Source organism: Labrus bergylta, chromosome 18 (assembly GCF_963930695.1).
Source record: "Labrus bergylta chromosome 18, fLabBer1.1, whole genome shotgun sequence".
NCBI lineage: Eukaryota > Metazoa > Chordata > Actinopteri > Labriformes > Labridae > Labrus > Labrus bergylta.
Genome location: NC_089212.1, coordinates 27,050,292 through 27,073,094, shown reverse-complemented (window position 1 = coordinate 27,073,094; position 22,803 = coordinate 27,050,292). Strand labels below are relative to the sequence as shown.

The 22,803-nt window shown below is 48.1% G+C and overlaps 1 protein-coding gene across 5 annotated transcripts in view; it reads right to left on the bottom strand.

The window, feature by feature from the left end:
• Nucleotides 1-22,803, bottom strand: part of nin (ninein (GSK3B interacting protein)) — a 37,523-nt gene that overhangs the window by 8,252 nt on the left and 6,468 nt on the right. For 3 of the 5 annotated variants that reach the window (XM_065947680.1, XM_065947682.1, XM_065947679.1), the window contains exons 4-22: nucleotides 21,362-21,519; nucleotides 17,100-17,145; nucleotides 16,807-16,982; nucleotides 16,234-16,380; nucleotides 15,908-16,075; nucleotides 15,680-15,816; nucleotides 15,417-15,557; nucleotides 11,211-11,385; nucleotides 10,940-11,050; nucleotides 10,751-10,840; nucleotides 10,538-10,673; nucleotides 10,236-10,357; nucleotides 7,085-8,052; nucleotides 4,960-6,711; nucleotides 4,488-4,586; nucleotides 4,342-4,411; nucleotides 1,672-1,812; nucleotides 1,467-1,583; nucleotides 323-496 (exon numbers count right to left, since the gene is read on the bottom strand). In XM_065947680.1, the coding sequence (XP_065803752.1) occupies nucleotides 323-496; nucleotides 1,467-1,583; nucleotides 1,672-1,812; nucleotides 4,342-4,411; nucleotides 4,488-4,586; nucleotides 4,960-6,711; nucleotides 7,085-8,052; nucleotides 10,236-10,357; nucleotides 10,538-10,673; nucleotides 10,751-10,840; nucleotides 10,940-11,050; nucleotides 11,211-11,385; nucleotides 15,417-15,557; nucleotides 15,680-15,816; nucleotides 15,908-16,075; nucleotides 16,234-16,380; nucleotides 16,807-16,982; nucleotides 17,100-17,145; nucleotides 21,362-21,519 (4,928 nt within the window). The remainder of the gene's footprint in view (nucleotides 1-322; nucleotides 497-1,466; nucleotides 1,584-1,671; nucleotides 1,813-4,341; nucleotides 4,412-4,487; nucleotides 4,587-4,959; nucleotides 6,712-7,084; nucleotides 8,053-10,235; nucleotides 10,358-10,537; nucleotides 10,674-10,750; nucleotides 10,841-10,939; nucleotides 11,051-11,210; nucleotides 11,386-15,416; nucleotides 15,558-15,679; nucleotides 15,817-15,907; nucleotides 16,076-16,233; nucleotides 16,381-16,806; nucleotides 16,983-17,099; nucleotides 17,146-21,361; nucleotides 21,520-22,803) is intronic. The other 2 variants (XM_065947681.1, XM_065947683.1) reach the window with 2 other exon arrangements.

Sequence of the window (22,803 nt, the reverse complement as noted above, 5' to 3'; positions counted from 1 at the left end):
TTAAATGTTAGTTAGTAAGCCATCATTTCTGAGGCATTCAAGGAGGTCAGGACATCTAAACGCTGATTGACAGATTTTTTGCTCAGGTGTGAATGTTGGATGTAGAAGAGGCCGTCAGCTGCTCTGATGTGCAGATATCTGATCGAGTCATGAGATCATTCATTCTGTTTCTCTCCACACTGACCTACTGAAGACGCCTGCTGATACGTGATTGGTCAGTTCTACTACTGGATTACAAACAGGCTCCATAACCCTTCTGGTCCTGCCACATGTATCTCTGGATGAGCCAGAGCCCTGGTTCTGGTCCTGGTCCTGGTCTCACCTTTTCTCTGGATTGCAGCAGGTCTCCTCTGATGTCGTGAACTTCGACCTGAAGCCGCTCGTTCTCCCTCCTCAGCAGCAGCTGGTCCTGCTCCATCAGACCACACACCTCCTCTCTGTACAGCTTTGTGTTCTGGAGGCTGCTTGAGTGCAGGCTCATCTCCAAAACATGGTTCTGTGATGAACACGGAGAGAATCAGGTCATCATTGGAAACGTCATTGTGTCACATCTTCTTTTTCAGTTTCTTTGTCAATTTTAAATCTTTAAAGACTTCTATGGACCTCAGCAGTAAACAGTCATGTCAGCATGTAGGTCTGATCACAGACTCAAAGACAACGTCCCTGACAGGCTTCACACCGCAGCCTCTACCATCAGTGTGTGAATGTGTTTGAATGGATGAGTTAATACTGACGGACTCTTTACACAGCAGCCTCTACCATCAGTGTGTGAATGTGTTTGAATGGATGAGTTAATACTGATGGACTCTTTACTCAGCAGCCTCTACCATCAGTGTATGAATGGATGAGTTAATACTGATTGACTCTTTACTCAGCAGCCTCCACCATCAGTGTATGAATGGATGAGTTAATACTGATGGACTCTTTACACAGCAGCCTCTACCATCAGTGTGTGAATGTGTTTGAATGGATGAGTTAATACTGATTGACTCTTTACACAGCAGCCTCTACCATCAGTGTGTGAATGTGTTTGAATGGATGAGTTAATACTGATGGACTCTTTACTCAGCAGCCTCTACCATCAGTGTGTGAATGTGTTTGAATGGATGAGTTAATACTGATTGACTCTTTACACAGCAGCCTCTACCATCAGTGTGTGAATGTGTTTGAATGGATGAGTTAATACTGATGGACTCTTTACTCAGCAGCCTCTACCATCAGTGTGTGAATGTGTATGAATGGATGAGTTAATACTGATGGACTCTTTACTCAGCAGCCTCTACCATCAGTGTGTGAATGTGTATGAATGGATGAGTTAATACTGATGGACTCTTTACACAGCAGCCTCTACCATCAGTGTGTGAATGTACCATTTGTTTAAATTGATGTGGTCAATACAGTACACCTGTGAGCTGTGACCTCCAGGATTAGGGGTAGGGTACACGTGTCCATGGTGTGGTGCTCACCTTCTCTCTGAGCTCAGAAAGCTGCTCTGACAGCTGGACATTTCTCTCCTCAAGCTTTGCAGCATCCTCCAGAGCTGCGGTCAGCTCAGCCTCCAGAGCAGACACACACGCTGTCAGCTAACACAAAACAACCACGATTAACTACCCACTACAACCAGACAGCCACACCATGAAGACCATCAATCTCTCATCAAAAGCTGTTTACCTTGTTCTGGTCCTCGTCCTTTATCAGCTCAGCCAGCTGCTGTCTGAGAGTCTCCATGTCCACAATGTTTTGGGCGTTTTTCTCGGACAGCATCCCGTTCTCGTCCTCCAGCTGCTGGCTCTGCAGACGCAGCTCGCTGATCTGCAGGACAAGACGACTATCATTATAAGAGTACCGCAGCCTTCCTCCAGAGAATGAAAAGGTGTCTCGTCTGTACAGTGCGGAAAGTGTCCGCTTTACAGGCTGATGTAACTATCAGCATGTAAAGAAGCTGCTATACAAGTGGGCATGTGATTTCAAACATCTTGTGGCTTATATACTTTTAAAGTATATATATCTGCTAATTTCATAGAGTTCATAATTATACAATGTCTGACTATATTCTGTTTGACTTTTTTTATAAATTTTTTGGATCAACCAATCACAGCTTCTGAAAAAATGTGTCATACCTAGCAACGGGTTGACCACGCCTCCTCAGTAAGATAAAAGTTTCTGTCTCTTACTCAACCAGAGTCTAAGTTAGGAGCTCTCTGAGAGGATTCTCAGGATGTTTGTGAATACGGTCCCTGGAGTTTAGTGTGAGTGTGAACAAGGTGTTGCTTGACTCCATCACCATTCTATATTCTCCTGTGTCAATCAGACTGTAAACAAAGGACGAAGTCACAAACCACAGGTTACAGGCCACACCGGGAGCCCTGACACCTCGGCCGGTGCTCCCAGTGGATACACCTTCAGACAACAGCTGACTGGTCAGGAGAGCCCTCTGCTGTATGTTAGCAACCAACTGGTGATCTCGCAGGCTTTCTTCTAAGACTGAGCCAGGAGCTCGTCTTTGTCTTCAGGCTCTCCTGCAGACGGTTATGGAGGTCGTTGAGCTCCATCTCTTTGGTCTGGGTCATGTTGATGAAGTCCAGCAGCTGCTGGTTTTTCATGACCAACAAGTTTTGTTGGTGTCAAACAGCATAAAAAGAGGGAAAGAGATCTGATCAGGGTGGAGACGCAGCTGGAGTCACAACATCTCAGGTGGAGTCACAGAGTCTCAGGTGGATCCTCAGAGTCTCAGGTGGAGTCACAACATCTCAGGTGGAGTCACAACATCTCAGGTGGAGTCACAGAGTCTCAGGTGGATCCTCAGAGTCTCATGTGGATCCTCAGAGTCTCAGGTGGATCCTCAGAGTCTCAGGTGGAGTCACAGAGTCTCAGGTGGATCCTCAGAGTCTCATGTGGATCCTCAGAGTCTCAGGTGGAGTCACAGAGTCTCAGGTGGAGTCACAGAGTCTCATGTGGATCCTCAGAGTCTCAGGTGGATCCTCAGAGTCTCAGGTGGAGTCTCAGAGTCTCAGGTGGAGTCACAGAGTCTCAGGTAGAGTCACAGAGTCTCAGGTAGAGTCACAGAGTCTCAGGTGGATCCTCAGAGTCTCATGTGGATCCTCAGAGTCTCAGGTGGAGTCACAGAGTCTCAGGTGGATCCTCAGAGTCTCAGGTGGAGTCACAGAGTCTCAGGTGGATCCTCAGAGTCTCAGGTGGAGTCACAGAGTCTCAGGTGGAGTCACAGAGTCTCAGGTGGATCCTCTGAGTCTCAGGTGGAGTCACAGAGTCTCAGGTGGAGTCACAGAGTCTCAGGTGGATCCTCAGAGTCTCATGTGGATCCTCAGAGTCTCAGGTGGAGTCACAGAGTCTCAGGTGGATCCTCAGAGTCTCAGGTGGAGTCACAGAGTCTCAGGTGGAGTCACAGAGTCTCATGTGGATCCTCAGAGTCTCAGGTGGAGTCACAGAGTCTCAGGTGGATCCTCAGAGTCTCAGGTGGAGTCACAACATCTCAGGTGGAGTCACAACATCTCAGGTGGAGTCACAGAGTCTCAGGTGGATCCTCAGAGTCTCAGGTGGAGTCACAACATCTCAGGTGGAGTCACAACATCTCAGGTGGAGTCACAGAGTCTCAGGTGGATCCTCAGAGTCTCATGTGGATCCTCAGAGTCTCAGGTGGATCCTCAGAGTCTCAGGTGGAGTCACAGAGTCTCAGGTGGATCCTCAGAGTCTCATGTGGATCCTCAGAGTCTCAGGTGGAGTCACAGAGTCTCAGGTGGATCCTCTGAGTCTCAGGTGGAGTCTCAGAGTCTCAGGTGGATCCTCTGAGTCTCAGGTGGATCCTCTGAGTCTCAGGTGGAGTCACAGAGTCTCAGGTGGAGTCTCAGGTGGAGTCACAGAGTCATGTAAATACTGCTGTTAGCATGTTAGCTTTTAGCAAAGTACATCTTCACACAGCTGCTAGCATGACTGAAACCCGACAGAAACCTCGGGAGTTCCAAATGAAGCAGAAGTGCAAAAACACTGCAGTTCCTCAAGCGTCCACTAGAGGCTGTCTGCTTGCACCCCACAATAAATATGTTTACAGTCTGGAACACACATTTTGTATAACTCATCTGATTAATGATATTAAGGATTAGAGTCACAAATGATTAGGGGCGTGGCCTATTTGAATGACAGGTGGGGGTGTGTCAGCTGTTTGTCTCTGCCTACCTGACTTTTTCTAGATTGATCTAACGAGTGTTGGAGTCAGTATTTCTTCCATCACTCAGCTTCATAACTCCTCTTCACAGACACTGATGACATCACTGAGACTCCGCCCACGGTTCATACAGACTTTGTCTTAGTGACCTCATACTTCACCTGTTTCTTAAGGTTCTCTGCCACCCTCTGAGCTGACATCTTCCCTTTCTTTAAGTGCTCCAACTTTTGTCTGGAATCAAACAGAAATAGAAAATGTGATGATGAAATAAAAACAACATTGAGAGTTAGTGAGGGTGTGTTCCTACATTAGCTCTCCCTGGGCCTCCTTCAGGTCCTCTTCCTTCAGCGTGGTGATCTTCTTCCTGAGGACAAAGTTTTCTTCAGCCAGGCGGCTGGTCTCAGATCTGTAGACAGAACACGAGATCAGAACTACAAAGAAAAACATTTGTGGAGGAAACACACTGAAAGTATCTTATTCTATGATTCATGAACGTTCCTCGTGGATCTACAGGACGTATCACTAGACGGGTTCAGGATCCTAATAAAGCTCTACTATGAGTCCGGGACAAAAAGATTACCAGGCTTCAGGAATCACAGCAGCACAGGGTCAGAGACTTGAAGGGGTGGGACTCAGAGGGGGCGGTACTCAGAGGGGCGGGACTTGGAGGGGGCGGGATTCAGATGGGTGGGACTCTGAGGATCAGAGACTCAGAGGGGGCGGGACTCGAAGGGGGAGGGACTCAGAGGGGGCGGGATCACAGTGTTTCTCTGCGTTACCTCTGCGTCTGTGTTGTTTGGTTTAATGTCTGAGACCTGCTCTGGAGCTCCGTGATGGCTCGGCGGAGTCTGCTGTTCTGCTCCTCAAACTCCTCACAGCATCCCTCCAGATCTTGATCCAGCAGGGACTCGTCAGCCAGGCTCTCGGGCGCTCCGGTGTCCGGGCGTTCGGCCAACAGACTCTCCCTGCTCCTCTCCAGCTCAGCAAACAGCTCAGAGAGTTTATTGTTCTCGTCCCTCATCCTGCTGATCTCATCCACCAGAACCACCTGATCCTGGAGCTCCGGGAACAGACTCATCCTGCTCTCCAGGCTCCACACTCTCTTCTCCAGCTCCACATTCTGCTCCTTCACTTTGGAGTTTTCACACAAGCAGTCTTCATATCGGATCTGCAGGTCAGTCATCTTCAAGGCCTTGATCTCCAGCTCTTTCACGTGCTCCATTAACAGCAGCATCTTCACTTTCAGGCCATAGTTCTCCTCCAGTATCTGTTGGCCATTTTTCATCTTTTCACTGTTGTGAGCCAGAAGATTCTCCAGCAGCTCCGTCTTCTGTTGAAGCAGAGAAATCTTCTCCAGCAGGAGGACGTTTTCCTCTGTGGCCTGTGGTCTCACCACTGAAGGCTCCCTCTCCTTTCCTTCATCCAGACTGTCCACAGCGTCAGGTGCACAGTCACCCTCAGAATCACAAACATGTCCAGCTTCTCTCACGCTGAAAGGCCTCTCTGGAGAACCCACACACACTTTATGTGGGTCAGCTGAGTCCTCCAGCCCCACGGGATCCTCCTCCTCAAACGACTCCAGAGCCTCTTTGTTCTGAGTATCTTCATCTGAACTACGGACTTCCTGAGGAGATGACCCCTCCCCCTCTCTCTCTGAATGGTTATTATCCAGGTCAGGAGGATCCCTCCATGTTTCTCTGTCTTCTCCTTCCATAACATGTTCTGTGTAAGACAAAGCCTGTCTTAGCTTCATGTCTAAGTCTCTCACTCTCTTTTGGAGAGCATGTCTCTCTGCCACCAGCTCCTCTCTCTCTTTCTCCTGGTTTCTCTGAAGCATTGATGTGCGTTCCTGTAGCTCCTCCCTCTCAACCTCAAAGTCCAGCGTGGCCTGTTCCAGCAGCATCTCCATCTCCTCCATCCGTAACTTCCAATGGTCGCGCTCATGCAGCAGATCCATCCGCTCGGCGCTCTGCCTCTCAGACATGCTCAGCAGCTGGTTGTACTGAGTCTGAAGCTGCGTCTGGCTGCTCACATGTTCTTCTCTCTCGTGTTTAAAGTCATCCACCGTCTGGTTGAGAAGGAGTTCGATCTCGCAGGCTTTCTTCTCCGCCTGAGCCAGGAGCTCGTCTTTGGTCTTCAGGCTCTCCTGCAGACGGTTATGGAGGTCGTTGAGCTGCATGCTGAGCTCGATCTCTTTGGTCTGAGCCATGCTGATGAAGTCCAGCAGCTCGTTCTGCAGCTGCTGGTTTTTCATGACCAGTTCTTCTACTTCCTGTTGATGACCAGCCTGCAGCTCGTGGCGTTCCCTCTCCTCCAGCAGTCCCCTGTGCTCCTCCGCCTCCTGGATCTGAGCCTCCCACAGGAGCTCCTGCTGGGCGTGGCCGTCAGAGAGAGCCTTCAGCTGGGTTTGGTAGTTCTGTTCCAGTCTCATGACATCCGCTTGGAAACGCTTTTCCAGCGCCTCGTGGTCGCCTGAGAAACGATCTTCTACTTCTTTGATTCTCAGCGTGAAGCTGCTCTGGATTTCTCTCCTGATTAGTATTTAAAATGTTTATTTATTATTAGTAAACATTCTTTTATTTCATCAACAGTCTGAGCTCGTCATCGTGAAACACACACTCAGATAAAACCTTCAACTGACCACACCGGCGACAATACCGACGACGATACCGACACCGATTTTTAATGAAATCTTAAAAGCTTTGAGGCGACTTTACTTTTCAGTGCTGTCAGTTTGAACTCGTTGTGTTTTTTTTTAAAGAGCTAACGTCTGTGGTGCTCTGCGTTCAGGAGAAAACGAGAAAACGTCTCCATGATGTTTGTGTGATGGAAACAGGAATGAGTTGTGTTTGATATCAAAGTGGCACCTGAGTGAGGTCAGACATTACAAACAGGAAGTCTCACCTCTCGTGGACGATGTCTTCTCGTAGTTTGTCCAGCGTGCTGCTCAGGGCCTCCCTCTCCTCGCTGTGATTGGCCGTCAGCTCCTTCACGGCCTCTTGGTGGCGTTCCTCTAGAAGAGCCCTCTCCTCTGAAATCAACACCTGCAGCCTCTTCTCCTCCTTCTCCTTCTCTCTCTCCAGCTGCTCCCTCTCCTCCTCCAGCTGCTCCTCCCTCACCTGTACCCTCCCTCTCTCTCTCAGCAGAGCCTCCTCATGGCGCTCCTCCAGCTGCTCCCTGAGCGTGGCCTCCTTCTCCTCCTGCTCCCTGACCAGCCTCAACATCTCCTCCTCTAACAGCAGCTGCAGAGCCTCGTTGTTGTGCTCGTCTAACTGAGCCTTCTCTCTGTGCCACTTCTCCGTCAGGCTCTGCACTACCTCCTCACACTTCTCCTCACACCTCCTCTTCACCTCCTCTCCTCTGATCTTCAGCTCCTCCTCTTGGCTCTGCTGCAGCAGCTTCTTCTCTGTCTGATAATCCTCTAACAGTCTTTTCTCTAACTCTGCCTTCTCTCCCTGTACTTTCTGTCTCTCCTCTCTCAGTCTGTCTTCACAGATCTCCACATGCTCCTCCTCCAGTCTCCTGATCTCCTCAGCATGCTGTCTCCTCAGCTCCTCCATGCTCTGCTCCTGCTGATCTTCTAGAGTCTTCAGCCGCTCCTCCAGGTGAGCGCTGTGAGTGTGTGTCTCCAGCAGCTGTTGTCTGAGACGTTTCACCTCCTGCAGGTCCTCAAGCTCCTTCCTCTCCTCGGCCTGCGTCCGCTCCTGATGAGCCTCCTGCAGCCGGCTCTGGAGCTCCTGAGTCTGGACCTGAAAACGATCCGTCTCCTCCCTCAGAGCCTGGACCTCCTGCTGGTGCTGCAGCGCTAAGGCGGCCTTCTGCTCGTCGTGTGTGGCCCTCTGCTTCTCTACCATCTGGTCGAACTCATTGATCTGTTGATGCAAAGAATGTCATCATCATCATCAACTTTTATTATTAGACTCAAGGTCCATTTTAAAAGACATACAATACAAAAAATAAGTAAAAAAAAATAGTAAAAAATGTTTTGCCAAAATATTGGCCTGGGCATATAATGTACCACACTGTCTAAAAATGTCATCATCGTCAGACATTTGATCTGTTGTAAAGTGTCCGAGGTATTTGGCTTTATAACAAACACAAAGTTCTTCCCCAGAAAGATAAAACTGTGGAAAGTGGAGGTCCTTATCTCCCTTTGCCCTACATATCATCACACTGCTCTTATCTGAGTTATATTGCACATCATGTTTGGCACCATATTCTGTACACACATTTAACAGCTGCTGAAAGCCAGCACTACTGGGAGAGAAAATGGTCAAATCATCCGCATACATGAGATGGTTTATCACAGTGTTGCCAATCATACAGCCCGTTCTACAGCCGTTCAGTTGTTCAGATAAACCGTTCATATACAGGTTGAAGAGGGCTGGTGACAGTAGCCCCCCTTGTTGAACTCCATTACCAACCCTGAAGGGACCAGAGACACGACTGCCCCATCTGACTTGTATACTCTGGTTAGCATACCAGTATGCAAGTATTCTTATAATGCTAGCAGGTACACCCTTTGGATTTAATTTTTTGAATAGCTTCTGGTGATTGACTCTATCAAATACCTTAGAGGCATCAATAACGACAATTAGAACAGATACACAACTCAGTGCCATGCTTCAGTTTGAAACCAAACTGATTGTCTCTGGTATTAATATAATCACCCAATCGATCTAAAAGAATACTCTCCAGAACTTTGGAAATCACACTTGCCAGTGCGATTGGTCTATAATTGTCCATGCTCCAGAGTTGTTATCAGCTCCAGAGACTCCCTCAATGTATTGCTCCTGTTTAGAGTTCTCACCTCCTTCCAAAATTCAATGACATTCTTATTTAGCAGCTTTTCAGCCGTAGAGTCTGCTCTCATCATTTGTTCATTTTTGGATATATAACGAACTGCATATTTATACCTTGAGAGAGTAAGCTTTTTATAATCCAGGACTGTGTGGGTCAGCCTTCCTGAACCCAAGCTTTAAATGCCTCCTTAGCTTCTGCATGATGAGCAGCTACATGCTTTCTCCAACCTGGCTTGGTGTTAGAATTTACCCTTTTAGAATAATTATGATATGACCTGCTGGCCTCATACACAGCTCCAACAATATCATTGTACACAGAGATCTTTACAGTGAGAAATGTCATTACAGTTTACATCAGAACACATAATTGCACCTCCGGTAAATATACACCACTAAGAAGGATATCAGTTTTCCCATAGTATGATAATCCGGTAAAGGATTTGGCTGGATAATAAAAGTCTGTTATCATCACAAAACTGTGACATATGTTTAGCAAATATTGACCTTCTATCTGAAATATCAGCATTCATATCACCAACCACAAAAACACTACTAGACTGATTGTCATGAATAAATAAGTTAATAAATGCAAGACTGTTCAAGTATACATCCTCATGTTCCTGACACTCATAATGTGTGTATACATTCAAAATAGTGAACACTTTGTTATCAATCTTCAACTGCACAGCAATACACCAGTCAACTCCAGACCGTATTACATTTATTTATTTATTTATAAATATTATATTTATAATGTAAAGAAGGTAGCTAAATGACTTAGCTTAGCTTAGCATAAACCCCTGTAAAGGCTCATTTAGCATCTCCGTCTGACACACACATACAGATACAGTCGGAGCCTTCAGTCCGTGCTCTGTGTTCATGTCCTTTATACTTCTGAACATTTTCTGGAAGCTAACAGATATGGACCAGATGTTGTAATACCTCCAGGGACCATGAGGGGCAGTGTGGAGCAGTGAAACAGTTTGAGCCAGAGCAGCAGATCAAAACAAAGAAGAAGAAAACGATCGTGTGAGTTATTTAAGAACTATAAACATATATATGATGTCAGAGACAGACGATGACATCAGAGCAGCTGGGCAGAGATCTGAAGGAGACTAAGGTCAGCTGGAGGTCTGTGTGAGACTGCCCATCTAGGGGATTTATATCTTGTTGGTTTACTACCTGGACCTCACTGCTCTTTTCTGCTCCAGTTCACAACACAGTAAAACCCTGCAGGTTTCTTCTCCGCTCACCTTCCTCTCCAGCTGCTTTCTTAAATCCTCCATCTCCTGAAGGTGCTGCTCCTTCAGCTGCTCCAACATCATCTCTGCCTCCAGGCTCATGCTGAACGTCTGAACGTCCTCTGAGCCGATTCCTGCAAAAAGTTAAACTCAAAGATCAGTGTGTGTGTGTGTGTGTGTGTGTGTGTGTGTGTGTGTGTGTGTGTGTGTGTGTGTGTGTGTGTGTGTGTGTGTCTGTGTCTGTGTGTGTGTGTGTCTGTGTCTGTGTGTGTGTGTGTGTGTGTGTGTGTGTGTGTGTGTGTCATCACACCAACCTGGATCAGACTCCATGCCCGGGCTCTTGGTCTCCAGCTCCTCACAGAGACTTTTTTGTCCGGGCTGCAGAACTCGTCCGAGGCCGTGAAACTCCTGCAGCTCTGACTGCAGCTCGTCGATTCGATCCTGCAGCTCCTGACAACAACAGAGAGCGTTACACATGACCTCTGACCTTTCTCAGTGTTTCACTTCTTCACCTTAAAGACAGTTACCCTGCACTGAGCCTCGTAGCTGCTGCGGAGCTGTTTAATACGTTCCTCCTGCAGGAAGAGGTCTGCACTGCCAAGGTCCAAGTCTCCAAACTACAGGAAGTGAAGACATCAAAGGGGAGGAGTTTGAAAGAAATAAAAGACACAAAGGTCAGAGGTGAAATGTCTCTGTGACATGTTCAGGTTTCTCACCCTCTCTTTTATAATGTTGTCCAAACTGCTCTGCAGTTTGCTGATCTGGATCTGAGCCTCCTCAAGTTTGTCGGTGCTGTCCAGCAGCTCCATCTCCAGACGTCTGTTCTCCTACAAACAAACACTGATGACCTCATGTTCACTTACAGAAATATAAAAATCAAAGATGGTTTCGTTTGAAATGACAAACAGGCTGTAATGTCTGTTTGTTAAATCAGTTTCAGCTACATGTTGTGAAGGAAACACATCAGCAGGTGGTTCTGTTTGGTACCTTGACAGAGATGGACAGGTGGTCTCTGAGAAAACATTCATCCTCTTTGATCTTCTCCACCTCCGCCTCCAGCTCCTCGCGCTGCAGGCCGGCCTGCTGCTGCATCAGGTCCATCTCTTTGGTCAGCTCCGACCGGACGGCTGCCAGCTTCTCTCTGTGCTCCTGCTCCAGCTTCCTGTGTGACCACGAGGCAGAGACGCCATTACAGTCGTAGTTTACATTCAGTAACTCAAAGGAAGAGAAAGAGCATGATGTAAGAGATGTTCTACAGACACACTGTGGGAGTAAATGAACATCAATCAGTCACTACGACTCTTCATGTGTTCACTCAGTCACATTGACTCTTCATGTGTTCACTACGACTCTTCATGTGTTCACTCAGTCACAATGACTCTTCATGTGTTCACTATGACTCTTCATGTGTTCACTGCGACTCTTCATGTGTTCACTCAGTCACAATGACTCTTCATGTGTTCACTGCGACTCTTCATGTGTTCACTCAGTCACTATGACTCTTCATGTGTTCACTACGACTCTTTATGTGTTCACTCAGTCACTACGACTCTTCATGTGTTCACTATGACTCTTCATGTGTTCACTGCGACTCTTCATGTGTTCACTCAGTCACAATGACTCTTCATGTGTTCACTACGACTCTTTATGTGTTCACTCAGTCACTACGACTCTTCATGTGTTCACTACGACTCTTTATGTGTTCACTCTGTCACTACGACTCTTCATGTGTTCACTCTGTCACTACGACTCTTCATGTGTTCACTCTGTCACTACGACTCTTCATGTGTTCACTACGACTCTTCACTTGTTCACTACGACTCTTCATGTGTTCACTCGGTCACTACGACTCTTCACTTGTTCACTACGACTCTTCACTTGTTCACTACGACTCTTCATGTGTTCACTACGACTCTTCATGTGTTCACTCGGTCACTACGACTCTTCATGTGTTCACTCGGTCACTACGACTCTTCACTTGTTCACTACGACTCTTCACTTGTTCACTACGACTCTTCATGTGTTCACTACGACTCTTCATGTGTTCACTCGGTCACTACGACACTTCATGTGTTCACTCGGTCACTACGACTCTTCATGTGTTCACTACGACTCTTCCTGTGTTCACTACGACTCTTCATGTGTTCACTCAGTCACTACGACTCTTCACGTGTTCACTACGACTCTTCATGTGTTCACTCAGTCACTACGACTCTTCACGTGTTCACTACGACTCTTCATGTGTTCACTCGGTCACTACGACTCTTCACTTGTTCACTACGACTCTTCATGTGTTCACTACAACTCTTGATGTGTTCACTCGGTCACTACGACACTTCATGTGTTCACTCGGTCACTACGACTCTTCATGTGTTCACTACAACTCTTCATGTGTTCACTCGGTCACTACGACACTTCATGTGTTCACTCGATCACTACGACTCTTCATGTGTTCACTCGGTCACTACGTCTCTTCATGTGTTCACTCGGTCACTACGACTCTTCATGTGTTCACTCGGTCACTACAACACTTCATGTGTTCACGACGACTCTTCATGTGTTCACTCGGTCACTACGACTCTTCACTTGTTCACTACGACTCTTCACGTGTTCACTCGGTCACTACGACTCTTCATGTGTTCACTACGACTCTTCATGTGTTCACTCGGTCACTACGACACTTCATGTGTTCACTCGGTCACTACGACTCTTCATGTGTTCACTACGACTCTTCATGTGTTCACTACGACTCTTGATGTGTTCACTCGGTCACTACGACTCTTCATGTGTTCACTACGACTCTTTATGTGTTCACTCGGTCACTACGACACTTCATGTGTTCACTCGGTCACTACGACACTTCATGTGTTCACTCGGTCACTACGACACTTCATGTGTTCACTACGACTCTTCCTGTGTTCACTACGACTCTTCATGTGTTCACTCAGTCACTACGGCTCTTCATGTGTTCACTCAGTCACTACGACTCTTCACATGTTCACTACGACTCTTCATGTGTTCACTCGGTCACTACGACTCTTCACTTGTTCACTACGACTCTTCATGTGTTCACTACGACTCTTGATGTGTTCACTCGGTCACTACGACACTTCATGTGTTCACTCGGTCACTACGACTCTTCATGTGTTCACTCAGTCACTACGACTCTTCACGTGTTCACTACGACTCTTCATGTGTTCACTCGGTCACTACGACTCTTCACTTGTTCACTACGACTCTTCATGTGTTCACTACGACTCTTCATGTGTTCACTCGGTCACTACGACACTTCATGTGTTCACTCGGTCACTACGACTCTTCATGTGTTCACTCGGTCACTACGACTCTTCATGTGTTCACTACGACTCTTCATGTGTTCACTCGGTCACTACGACACTTCATGTGTTCACTCGGTCACTACGTCTCTTCATGTGTTCACTCGGTCACTACGACACTTCATGTGTTCACTCGGTCACTACGACACTTCATGTGTTCACTACGACACTTCATGTGTTCACTACGACTCTTCATGTGTTCATTCGGTCACTACGACACTTCATGTGTTCACTACAACTCTTCATGTGTTCACTCGGCCACTATGACTCTTCACTTGTTCACTACGACACTTCATGTGTTCACTACGACTCTTCATGTGTTCACTACGACTCTTCATGTGTTCACTCTGTCACTACGACTCTTCATGTGTTCACTCGGTCACTACGACACTTCATGTGTTCACTCGGTCACTACGACACTTCATGTGTTCACTCGGTCACTACGACACTTCATGTGTTCACTACGACTCTTCCTGTGTTCACTACGACTCTTCATGTGTTCACTCAGTCACTACGGCTCTTCATGTGTTCACTCAGTCACTACGACTCTTCACATGTTCACTACGACTCTTCATGTGTTCACTCGGTCACTACGACTCTTCACTTGTTCACTACGACTCTTCATGTGTTCACTACGACTCTTGATGTGTTCACTCGGTCACTACGACACTTCATGTGTTCACTCGGTCACTACGACTCTTCATGTGTTCACTCAGTCACTACGACTCTTCACGTGTTCACTACGACTCTTCATGTGTTCACTCGGTCACTACGACTCTTCACTTGTTCACTACGACTCTTCATGTGTTCACTACGACTCTTCATGTGTTCACTCGGTCACTACGACACTTCATGTGTTCACTCGGTCACTACGACTCTTCATGTGTTCACTCGGTCACTACGACTCTTCATGTGTTCACTACGACTCTTCATGTGTTCACTCGATCACTACGACACTTCATGTGTTCACTACGACTCTTCATGTGTTCACTCGGTCACTACGACACTTCACGTGTTCACTACGACTCTTCATGTGTTCACTCGGTCACTACGACTTTTCACGTGTTCACTACGACTCTTCATGTGTTCACTCGGTCACTACAACACTTCACGTGTTCACTACGACTCTTCATGTGTTCACTCGGTCACTACGACACTTCACGTGTTCACTACGACTCTTCATGTGTTCACTCGGTCACTACGACACTTCACGTGTTCACTACGACTCTTCATGTGTTCACTACGACTCTTCATGTGTTCACTCGGTCACTACGACTCTTCATGTGTTCACTACGACTCTTCACGTGTTCACTACGACTCTTCATGTGTTCACTCGGTCACTACGACACTTCACGTGTTCACTACGACTCTTCATGTGTTCACTACGACTCTTCATGTGTTCACTCGGTCACTACGACTCTTCATGTGTTCACTACGACTCTTCATGTGTTCACTCGGTCACTACGACTCTTCATGTGTTCACTACGACTCTTCATGTGTTCACTACGACTCTTCATGTGTTTACTCTGTCACTACGACACTTCACGTGTTCACTATGACTCTTCATGTGTTCACTCAGTCACTACGACTCTTCACGTGTTCACTACAACTCTTCATGTGTTCACTCTGTCACTACGACTCTTCATGTGTTCATTCACTGTAAGGGAATGTGCGCTCAGATGACTTAGTTAGTTAGACCTGTCCAGGGGTCAGAGGTCACAGACTTTGTAGGTTTAAATACTCAACCTGTGAGATGGAGATATCGAACCACCTCAGGATTGAGACGGTTAAACATCATCATCACATGTCAGACTCCTCCTGATCACATGTTCACACAGAAGAAGTGAGAGCTTTTCACCTGAGATTGAGGTTGTTCATGTGCTCGATGGCAGAGTGATGCTCATCCACCTCAGTGGCCAGCTGAGTTTTCTGTTTCTCAGCTTTCTCAAGGTCAGATCGGATTTTCTCCTTCTCCCTGAGCTCTCTGTCAACTTGCTCTCTGATACAAAAACAAAGATCAAAAAAAGATCAACAGGTGATAGATGACTCTGCATGTAGGTCAGGACAATTGTACATATTCAAAAAGTTAAAATATCTGGAATCCTAATAAGGTTCACTCACAGCAAATATCTGATCTCAGCTTTGAAGCTCGCCAGCGCCGCCTGGTGGATCCCATTCTTGGTGACGAGCAGCTCGTTCTCTAGTGCCATGGTGAGGTCACTAAGACTCAGTTTTTCATTGAGGCTGAAATTCAGAGCCTGAGAAACGAAGTGAAATGGAACGTTAACTTCTGAAGAATCTGAATTCTGGAGAATCTGCATCAGAGGAGACCGTCTGGCCTGACGTTACCTGCAGGATCTCAGCGCTGTTTTCTATTCCCTCCTCCATCCAGGCGTCCAGGACCTCCTCGACCGCAGTGAAACCAGAGCCGTCATCGAGTGTGGAGAACAGGCGCATGCCGATGGTGCTGCTCAGAGCCGAAGGAGTCGCTATTCTACGACCTCCTTCATCGAAGGGCTATAGGTCAGAAACCAGGAAACAGACTTTATACCAGCTGTATTTTTAACTTTAACACTTGAAACATCTTTCTGAACTTTTTGATGATTTCTTTGTTGTCTGTTAAAAACATCTTAAACTAAAACAGAGATCAGGACTTTAACCAACAGGTGGCATACCTGAGTGGAGTGGTGTCGTTTCAGTTGTCTGTAGGGCGTGGAGGCGGACGGCGTTGGAGGTTTGTTTTGGTTTGTTACCATGGAAACAAACTGGTGAACATTCATTAGTCCGTCTGCGGTCAGATTTTGGAGAATGTCCACATGAATCTGAAACACAAACACAAACCCGCTGTGACCAGGAACACACAGGAAACTGTGCCGACCAATGGCAGAGCTCCTAGGCTTCTTAAACGTTTCAAAAACAAGTTTGATAAGTGGATTGACTCTGATCGATCTCCAAGGATTACCATGACGACGGGGCAGACTATTTCAGCCACTGTGGGCTCAGACTATCAACTGGAACAACACCCGAACTGTCTGTGTCTCTGTGTCTCTGTGTGTGTGTGTGTGTGTGTGTGTGTGTGTGTGTGTGTGTGTGTGAGTGAGTCGTGGTGTGGTCAGTCGTGGCGTGGTCAGTCGTGGGTCGTGGTCAGTCATGAGTCGTGGCGTGGTCAGTCGTGGCATGGTCAGTCGTGGCGTGTATTCAAACTGTCTGTCATGATGAGATCTAAGAAAGGCCCCGCCCCCTCTCACCTCCAGGCCCAGGTGTTCACAAAGAGCGAGCAGATCGTTATGGTCAGCACATCCGTCCCATGCTATCTCCAGCTCGCTGCACGCTTCACGCAGTCTATCCTCCAAACAGCTGGACAGAGGAACGCCGGCTCCTCGCGGCGTGCTCAGCTCGTCCGGGTTCCAGAGATGCATCTGACCTACAGGAGAAACGGTGTCACACATCAAACCGTCTAAATCATCTGACCTACAGGAGAAACGGTGTCACACATCAAACCGTCTAAATCATACATATAAAAGACTCGGACTGGATTTACCTTCGGCCTCGTACTCCTCCGGGCTCGTTTCCTGAGCGATCCAGCGCTGAGACACAGAAACACAAACATTCACAAACTACAAACATGGAGGTTTATTGTGAAGATCTAAATATAGACACATCCTGTAATTATCACTCATGGGACCATCAGCGAGGACCAATCAGGAGCTGAGTTTTTATTTTGATGTCGACTTTTAAGAACAAAACCAGTCGGTCAGAGAGAGACACGAGGCTTTTCCCGCCTTTAATGAAAGGAGCCACAGGTTGGACCTGAACCCGGGCAGACCGCCTGGAGGACCACAGCCTATATACATTGGGCGTGCATGCCAACCACTAGGTCACCAGCGGCCCAAGTCCAGTTCTTTTGACCAGTGAGTGCTCCGTAACGTGCTCAGGTGCCGTACACTTCCTCGGTCGTGGCAGGATTTGAAGAGGTGATCTTCAGCACGAGCATGGGTACACGACATGGACGTGAAGTATAATCCATCCCCGAGTGTTCTGTCTGTTTCTAACATGACTCAGAATAAAACAGCTGAGTCATGTTCTCTGATGTGCGGACACAGACTCGACCACGCGTCCCTTTAAGTCACATAAAGCCATACAGGAAGTACTCGTGCTCAGACCCGGTTAGTCCTTCAGACCCGGTTAGTCCTTCAGACCCGGTTAGTCCTGCAGTCCTGTGTGAGTGCGAGGACGCCGTTAGTGGACGTGAGCATCTGCAGTCAAAGATGATGTCACATCTTATTTGGAGGCTCTGCAGGACTAAACCTTTCAATAAGACCATGAAGTATTCAAAACTGAGACCAGGATTAAACTACCCGAGTGAATGCTTTGAAAGGAGGCGGGGTTTACATGGGACCCCCTCCCTTTGTTTGTGAGGGAGTGAGGAACAGGTGGGGGTCTGCCAGTGGCGTTTTGATGCATGGTGTATCGGCATCCTGGAGGATGGGGGTGGAGGTCATTGTTCCTCTATCACCCTCCCCCCCCTCCTTCTCCTCACAGAGCCCCCTGACCCCTGACCCCTCCCCATCTGCTGCTCATCGTAGCATCCCATTATTTGTGGTTACTGAGGCCCCCTTCAGCTCAGTTTCTTCTGTGTGTGACGCTGTGTGTGACTGTGTGTGACTGTGTGTGTGACGCTGTGTGTGACTGTGTGTGACTGTGTGTGACTGTGTGTGAAGTGGGGGGGCTGTGTGTGTGACTGTGTGTGTGACTGTGTGTGTGACGCTGTGTGTGACTGTGTGTGACTGTGTGTGTGACTGTGTGTGACGCTGTGTGACACTGTGTGACTCTGTGTGTGACGCTGTGTGTGACGCTGTGTGTGACGCTGTGTGTGATGCTGTGTGTGACTTTGTGTGTGACGTTGTGTGTGACTGTGTGTTACTGCGTGTGACGCTGTGTGTGACTGTGTGTGACGCTGTGTGTGACGTTGTGTGTGACGCTGTGTGTGACGTTGTGTGTGACTGTGTGTGATGTTGTGTGTGACTGTGTGTGACTGTGTGTGAAGTGGGGGGGCTGTGTGTGTGACTGTGTGAGACTGTGTGTGTGACTGTGTGTGACGCTGTGTGTGACGTTGTGTGTGACGCTGTGTGTGACTGTGTGTGACGCTGTGTGTGATGTTGTGTGTGACGTTGTGTGTGACTGTGTGTTACTGCGTGTGACGGTGTGTGACTGTGTGTGACGCTGTGTGTGACGCTGTGTGTGACGCTGTGTGTGACTGTGTGACGCTGTGTGTGACGCTGTGTGTGACGCTGTGTGTGACGCTGTGTGTGACTGTGTGTGACGCTGTGTGTGACGCTGTGTGTGACGCTGTGTGTGACGCTGTGTGTGACGCTGTGTGTGACGTTGTGTGTGACGCTGTGTGTGACTGTGTGTGACGCTGTGTGTGATGTTGTGTGTGACGTTGTGTGTGACTGTGTGTTACTGCGTGTGACGCTGCATGTGACTGTGTGTGACGCTGTGTGTGACGCTGTGTGTGACGCTGTGTGTGATGTTGTGTGTGACGCTGTGTGTGACGCTGTGTGTGACGCTGTGTGTGACTGTGTGACGCTGTGTGTGACGCTGTGTGTGACGCTGTGTGTGACGCTGTGTGTGACGCTGTGTGTGACTGTGTGTGACGCTGTGTGTGACGCTGTGTGTGACGCTGTGTGTGACTGTGTGTGACGCTGTGTGTGACGCTGTGTGTGACTGTGTGTGACGCTGTGTGTGACGCTGTGTGTGACGCTGTGTGTGACTGTGTGTGACGCTGTGTGTGACGCTGTGTGTGACTGTGTGACGCTGTGTGTGACGCTGTGTGTGACGCTGTGTGTGACTGTGTGTGACGCTGTGTGTGACGCTGTGTGTGACGTTGTGTGTGACGCTGTGTGTGACGCTGTGTGTGACTGTGTGTGACGCTGTGTGTGACTGTGTGTGACTGTGTGTGACGCTGTGTGTGACTGTGTGTGTGACTGTGTGTGAGACTGTGTGTGTGACTGTGTGTGTGACTGTGTGTGTGACTGTGTGTGTTAGTGTGTGTGACTGTGTGTGACTGTGTGTGACTGTGTGTGACGCTGTGTGTGACCGTGTGTGACGCTGTGTGTGACTGTGTGTGTGACTGTGTGTGAGACTGTGTGATGCTGTGTGACTGTGTGTGTGACTGTGTGTGACGCTGTGTGTGACGCTGTGTGTGACGCTGTGTGTGACGCTGTGTGTGACTGTGTGACGCTGTGTGTGACGCTGTGTGTGACGCTGTGTGTGACGCTGTGTGTGACTGTGTGTGACGCTGTGTGTGACGCTGTGTGACGCTGTGTGTGACTGTGTGTGACGCTGTGTGTGACGCTGTGTGTGACTGTGTGTGTGACTGTGTGTGATGCTGTGTGTGTGACTGTGTGTGTGACTGTGTGTGTTAGTGTGTGTGATGCTGTGTGTGTGACTGTGTGTGTGACTGTGTGTGTTAGTGTGTGTGATGCTGTGTGTGTGACTGTGTGTGTGACTGTGTGTGACGCTGTGTGTGACCGTGTGTGACGCTGTGTGTGACTGTGTGTGAGACTGTGTGATGCTGTGTGACTGTGTGTGTGACTGTGTGTGTGACTGTGTGTGTTAGTGTGTGTGATGCTGTGTGTGTGACTGTGTGTGTGACTGTGTGTGTTAGTGTGTGTGATGCTGTGTGTGTGTGACTGTGTGTGAGACTGTGTGTGTGACTGTGTGTGTGACTGTGTGTGACTGTGTGATGCTGTGTGACTGTGTGTGTGACTGTGTGTGTGACTGTGTGTGACTGTGTGTGTCTGTGTGTGTGACTGTGTGTGACTGTGTGTGACTGTGTGTGTGACTGTGTGTGTGACGGTGTGTGTGACTGTGTGTGACTGTGTGTGTGACTGTGTGTGACTGTGTGTGACTGTGTGTGTGACTGTGTGTGACTGTGTGTGTGACTGTGTGTGTGACTGACTGTGTGTGTGACTGTGTGTGTGACTGTGTGTGTCTGTGTGTGTGACTGTGTGTGACTGTGTGTGTGACTGTGTGTGTGACTGTGTGTGTGACTGTGTGTGTGACTGTGTGTGACTGTGTGATGCTGTGTGACTGTGTGTGTGACTGTGTGTGTCTGTGTGTGTGACTGTGTGTGACTGTGTGTGACTGTGTGTGTGACTGTGTGTGTGACTGTGTGTGACTGTGTGTGACTGTGTGTGACTGTGTGTGTGACTGTGTGTGTGACGGTGTGTGTGACTGTGTGTGACTGTGTGTGTGACTGTGTGTGACTGTGTGTGACTGTGTGTGTGACTGTGTGTGACTGTGTGTGTGACTGTGTGTGACTGTGTGTGTGACTGTGTGTGTGACTGACTGTGTGTGTGACTGTGTGTGACTGTGTGATGCTGTGTGACTGTGTGTGACTGTGTGTGACTGTGTGTGTGACTGTGTGTGTGACTGACTGTGTGTGTGACTGTGTGTGACTGTGTGATGCTGTGTGACTGTGTGTGTGACTGTGTGTGTGACTGTGTGTGACTGTGTGTGACTGTGTGTGACTGTGTGTGAGACGCTGTGTGATGTTGCTGCCTGCAGCCTGTTGAACAGTTCTAATGCTGTCAGTGTTATCTGCAGACTGAACTGTTACTGTGTTACGTAACAAACTTTGTGGACTGTCTCTGTAAACTTCAGGACATGAATGCCTCTAAGCTGATTATCTGAGAATATCTCCTCGCCATGACTCTGTCTGCAGAGAAAACTGGGTTTGTAGGAGGACTCTTGGAGATGAGGACGGCTCCGACTTGCCGGATGTTCATATGAATTTACCTCACGCTTCCTTGGAACGTTCTCTGGGTCCTCCTCCTCCACCGAGTACGCATTCCTGACTTCAGGCGTGCCTGAAAATGGCTCGATGAACTCCGGCGTGGTGCGGCGGCCATAGCGTTTACTGCCCTTTACAAACTTAGGTTGGATCTCCGGAGACTCTGAAGAGAAACAACAAGAAGCTGAGCGGAGAGAGTCACATGACATCATTAAACACAGAAGAAAAAACTGACCCCTGACCTGTGTTAACCACACCTAGAAACAGCTGTCAGCATGACACACAGCTCCACTGTGAGCTGATTGGCTGTAGATCTACATCTGAGTCAGCAGGGGGCTGAAGTCTCCTTCTCTGATTGGTTAACTTGTTGAAGGGGAAATCAGTGAATTTTCATTTTCACTTAATGCTACGAGTCTTTCTTTAAAGACTTCTTTGTGATGGTTTGATCAGATTTGTCACTTTCAGGATCCTTTCTGTGATGTTGTCAGAGACGTTAAACATAACGCTGTTGTCTACCGCCCTCCCAAGCCTAACCCATCATTCCTCTCCGACTTCTCTCATTTCCTGACACAGCTTTGTGCTCTCTCTCCCTCCATCCTCCTCCTTGGTGATTTTAACATACACTTGGACTCCACAAACTCAACAATATCCACTGAATTCATCGAAATACTGAACTGCTTAAACTTAACTCAACTTCCCCACCCACAACCGCGGTCACATCCTGGATCTAGTCTGTTCCACTGGTCTCTCCATAAATCACCTCTCAGGCATGGATCTTACCATCTCCGACCACCTAGCTATTAACATAAACATTGACATTCCCACCCCCCTGCCAAAACAAAAACGCTCAATCCCCTTCCGCAAACTCAACACTGTCTCTCCTTCCGCTCTATCATCTGCCCTCATGGACAAAATGTCTGCTTTCCCTCCCTCTGACCTCACAGACTACTACAACCACACTCTCTCCTCCTGCCTCGACCAGCTCGCACCAATTAAAACCAAAACAATCTCCTTCACCCACTCTGCTCCCTGGTTCACTCCAGACCTCCGTCACATGAAAACCCATGCCCGTCAACTGGAAAGACTCCGCAACAAAACTGGACTCACTGTGCACGCTCAAGCCTACAAAGATCACCTCCAACAATACAAAGATGCCCTCTCCCACGCCCGATCCACCTACTACTCCCATCTCATACAGTCTGGCTCCAGGACCCCAAATCACTATTCTCCACCATCAACAAACTCCTCAACCCTTTGGACAACGGTTCCCAATCCTTCACAGCAGACAAATGCACCTCCTTCCTGTCATTCTTCCAAACAAAAATAGACACCATCTACAACAACCTGGCACCTCTTTTACCTGTCCCGCCTTCTTCCCCTTCCCCCACCTTAACCTCTCAGCAACTGTCCCAGTTCTCCCTCTGTCCCCTGCAGAGCTCTCTGACCT